The 5071-nt window shown below is 34.6% G+C and overlaps 1 protein-coding gene across 1 annotated transcript in view; it reads left to right on the top strand.

Moving 5' to 3' along the window:
• The window catches only part of LOC107656819 (uncharacterized), a 26263-nt gene that overhangs the window by 17647 nt on the left and 3545 nt on the right, over positions 1–5071 (top strand). Inside the window, exons 5-6 of the mRNA XM_016444775.1 lie at positions 168–319; positions 3573–3812. Of these exons, the coding sequence (XP_016300261.1) occupies positions 168–319; positions 3573–3812 (392 nt within the window). The remainder of the gene's footprint in view (positions 1–167; positions 320–3572; positions 3813–5071) is intronic.

Genomic DNA, 5071 nt, shown 5'->3' with positions numbered 1-5071 from the left:
TCTGAGCTTAGTTTTTTTTTTTTTTTTTTTTTGAAACTATGACAAATTATGAAGTTTTTAATTAAAAGCCAAATTATTCAGCTTTAGATATTCATGTTAACCTGAAGTATTTAAAGTCATTTTTGTAAATATGACATTCCATATGTTCACTGTTTTGTGCTCTGAAGGGTCTTCAGTAAGTGGAGCATGTAACGTGTCAGAGAAGGCCGCTCTAGAGCAGTTCTCCAGTGGTCTGACTGAATTAGAATTAGGCACAGATGAGGTTTTTGTCATCGCCTCTGCACCCAACTCAGCCCAACTGCCCTTCTCTCCACATACTGTGAGTATCTGATTCTTCTGTGCACTGCTACATTCAGAAATGGATGAGAAACATTGATATCTTTTGTATATGCACTACCATTCAAAAGTGTAGGGTGAAAAACAATAATATTGTGAAATATTATTAAAGTTTTTAAAAACTATTTTAATATACTTAAAAATGCAATTAATTCCTGTGGCAAAGCTGAATTTTCCGAAGTTATTACTCTAGTCTTCAGTGTCACATGATCCTTCTGGAATCTAATGTACTGACTTGGTTCTTAAAAATAAAAAAAAAATCTTAACAAGAGAAAATCTTTTGAATGTATGTAAATACAAACGTTTTAATGTATTTGTGTAATATTTGTTCACATTAAAATATTAAACTCAGTAGCTTTTATTTGAATAAAAAAAACAAGCACACTTTTCAAGCAGAATGTTTCATGAAATTTAAGTTATAAAACATTAGATATTAAAAATTGGATTAAAGGCTTTTTTTAACATTATTTGTATATTTTTTATTACATGTGAAAGTTCCTGTGTTGTTCACATTTCTTATTTTATACGTCTTATATTTATTTATTTTTCATTCTCATCTTAATTTCTCTTATTTAATCTATTTGTATATTTTTTATTACATGTGAAAGTTCCTGTGTTGTTCACATTTCTTATTTTATACATGTCTTATATTTATTTATTTTTCATTCTCATCTTAATTTCTCTTATTTAATAATTTTTTTATATTTCTTTTTAAATGTAAAACAGTAACCAGTGATGACAAATGATTTTGTCCTGATGTGCAACAAACAAGGGTTTATCAAAGTTTCTCCATTAGGAACGGTGAGGGAAACTGATTTCATACATCCACTAAAATCACAAAATAAAGTATGATTAAGTGATTTAAAGTGACGTTTGTTTTGAATAAATGTCCAGCGCATTATTTTTTTCTGATGCCACCTGGTTTGATTGTCTAATGCAACGTGTTCAGATACCTTTGAGGGTCACTCTGCTATCTTTTAAATTTACATTATTTATGTAAATATGGTGCTTTTATTGCTCTCCTAGTACTAGAAGAACTCTGTTTACTTTTGCTTTGTTGTTTCAAGTGTTCTTGATGACACTGAGTTGTTTTCAGCTTGAATAGCTGGTGCAGTGTAGTGCGCTGATGGAGGCCAAGCTTCATGGTGTGTGGTGATGTTCTGGATGAGGGGCAGAGAACTAGCTCTTCACTAGAGGCTGCTGGGACGCGGAGACTCTGGCAGCCGGAGGGGAGCTGACTCGCTAATAGCTCTGCCTAATGAATGCTATCTGCCTGTAGCCAATTTCCCAGCTCAGCTCTGTGTGCTTCTGTGCAAGTGTGTGATCCATGCTGCTTTGGCTCTGAAATGTGGCATGAAAAATTTGCCAAGCTGTGGCATCCGAGGAGGTTTGAGAAGAATCAGAAACCTGCATCTCTGGTGTCCGGCTGCGTTTCTGCTCGCTGTTTGGCGCTGTAGTTTCGTTATCCTTTTTTGTTTTTGCCTTCACCCAACAAACGGACAATTTGGTATTGTTTTGGTTAAAAATATGAAACCGTGCCAGAACAGCTCAAGATTAATTCCGGCATAATACTCATATAGTCGAGAAGGATTGTAAAGTGCTTTGGGTGTACAACAATACACAATAAAGCTCTATATAAATGCATCATTCATTCATTCATTCATTCATTCATTCAGACATGGGGAGCTGTTGGAGATCATATGTGAGGACTGTCAAACTCCTTCTGATGCTCACCCACTAGCTGCACATGTGCGATTAACAGCTGACTGACACATTTGGAGGTCTTTGCCTGTCGTGGACCCCAGTCTCTGCCGCGGCGCCTGAAGCTGCTCAAGAGAACGGGAGAAATTATTTTCAATCTTACTAAAGCAACTCCTGAAGCAGCAGCTGGTCTCTCTGGATATAGCTTCCCTGACTTCAGCAGGTTCATACTGCACTGAAAGCTTGAAATCCAAGCCAAATTCTCACATTTATTAGTTTTACCATTGATGCAAGTTTATTCATTATAAAATGTAATTTCTAGCACCTTTGAGCCATTTTTGGCCATTTATGAAGCTCAAATTATTTAGTTTCTGAATGGGTCCAGTGGGGGAACTTTGTAAGCCACTTTCCTGCCTAATTAATTGTATTATTAAGCTAATAACAATGGTATTATAGATTATGTTGTGCAATGTTAATGGATTCATGTTTTCTCAAATATTTGGAATTTCCCCCCTTTTTTGTTTTTGTTTTGAGATTTCCTTTTTGGTGTATTTTGTGTTTGTTTGTTTTTTTTCCTTGTTGTAACTTAATTGTAAGTCTGCTAAATGAATAAATGTAAATGTAAATAACAATTTGATAACAAAAAATACAGTAAAATCAGTAATATTGTGAAATATTATTACAACTTAAGTTCTATTTTATTGATTTTTGTTTTAGTAATTTATTTCAGAATCAGAATCAGAATCAGAATGAGACTCTGGATGAGTACAGTTCTTGGAGAGAAGGGAGGGTTGTACCAATGATTCGCTCAGCAGTCCGGACTACCCTCTGTAGTCTTCTGAGGTCAGATTTGGTAGCTGAGCTGAACCAGACAGTTATTGAAGTGCAGAGGATGGATTCAATGATGGCGGAGTAGAACTGTTTCAGCAGCTCCTGTGGCAGGTTGAACTTCCTCAGCTGGCGAAGGAAATACAACCTCGGCTGGGAGCAGATTTGTATTTGTGTTGGCAAAACTGAATTTTCAGCTGCCATTAATAGCATTTATTTGAAATGAAAATATATTTTGTCTTTATTGTCATGTTTCATTAATTGAATGCATCCTTGCAAAAAAAAAAAAACATTTATATATATTTACATTTATTCATTTAGCAGACACTTTTATCCAAAGTGACTTATAATTGAGGAATACAACACACAATTCATCATAAAGAGGCAAATAAAAACAGGAAGTCTTTATAATACAAAGTTTCAGACATTGTTCAGATTAGAACAAGCTAGACAGGGAGGGATTAAAGAAAGAGAAAGCAAAGTTGTTGTTGTTGTTTTTTTTTGTTTGTTTTATTTTAAGATGCAGTCATGTTGACAAAAGACATGAGTTTTTCAGCTGTCGCTTGAAAATTGTCAGGAATTCAGCATTCTGGTTGGGGGTGGGAAGATCATTCCACCATTCAGGAATGGTGAACGACAGAGGGATTTTTTTTGTGTGTTTGTCAGTTGTACAGGATCTACTTCTAAATTAGTTCTGTCTTTTATAGCAACGAGAGCGTTTTCTGAGGCACAGTGACACGGGACCCAGCCGTCCCTTCGATTGGCCGACTCCAGACCAAGCGCTGCCTTCTGTGACAAAGAGCAGCCAGGCCGGATCGACAAACAGCACACGACCACGAGCATGGAGTGTCCGAACCTTCCAGGATCTCCTTCCTCCTCTTCCTCAACTCCATAAGAAATGGTGCAGCTGGAACTCTACCAGCCCATTCACCAAGCTGGTGGACAGTGTGAATATTGATGCAGAAGGCATTTTTATCACATTTAGCACACAAAAATATGATTAAAAGTTCATTAGTGAAATATTTAAAGACCATGTGCTTTTTATGCTTTTTTTATGCAACTGTAAAAAAGAAAAAAGAAAAAAGAATGACAACCTATCATTCAGACACATAAATGTGCTCCTAATGATGTCCATGGTCTTCTTCATCATAACATTCATCATAATTTTTTTTTCCCCTTAGGACTCTTTAATTCATTCAAGTACACAAGCACAGGTGGTGGCAAAAAAAGTGTTTTTTTGCAAAAAATTTTCATGCTTTAAAAAGCATGAAAAAACACTTGTATTTTTGCAAAAAACACTTTTGTATGTATATATATATATATATATATATATATATATATATACACATATAAATATACATATACATATACATATACATACATATATATATACACATATGAAGAGTTTATTTGCAAAAACCGGTAACTTTTATTTTCAGAAATCACTTTTTTTATTGCGCATTCCAAGTAATATGCGATATCTGCTTCGTCATGCCTAGAGCTGATCCATGCTGGTTGCTGAGGAAATATATCAACTTCGCGTTCATTACACCAAATACACATTACCCTTTAAAACTTTGTTTTATAGCAAAAGCAGATAACTCCACATTTCATGTTTTAGAGTTTAAAAAAAACACTCGTTTAATCTTTGTAATCTCCTCAGATGACAATGTAGATGCCTGACAGACATTGTTGTTGTGATCATAAACTGTATGGATGTGATTACACGCAATACAAGGAGCTTTTCCCTCATTATTGTGTTTATTTATATAGCACATTTCATACACAATGGTAATTCAAAGTGCTTTACATAAAAGGAAGTAAAATAATCATAAAAAATAATCACAACAATAAAAAAAGGAAATTAAAAACTTTTAAGATTATCTAAAAATTTATTTAAAATGAATTTAAAACTAGAGAATTATATTATATAAAATACCGTGCAATCAGTTCGGACGTCGCACAGTGCTCATTCAATAAATGCACAGCTAAACAGATGAGTTTTAAGTCTAGATTTAAATGTGGCTAATGTTTTAGCACATCTGATCTCTTTTGGAAGCTGGTTCCAACTGCGGGCGGCATAATAACTAAAAGCAGACTTCCCTTTTTTTGTTTGAACCCTTGGTATTTCTAACTGACTCGATCCTAATGATCTGAGTGGTCTGTTAGGTTTATATTCAGTGAACATATCTGCTATGTATTTAGG

This window comes from Sinocyclocheilus anshuiensis, unplaced genomic scaffold (genome assembly GCF_001515605.1).
Source record: "Sinocyclocheilus anshuiensis isolate Anshui unplaced genomic scaffold, SAMN03320099.WGS_v1.1 scaffold1136, whole genome shotgun sequence".
Lineage (NCBI taxonomy): Eukaryota > Metazoa > Chordata > Actinopteri > Cypriniformes > Cyprinidae > Sinocyclocheilus > Sinocyclocheilus anshuiensis.
The sequence above is the reverse complement of the archived record's forward strand: the minus strand, read 5'-3'. Positions and strand labels throughout refer to the sequence as shown.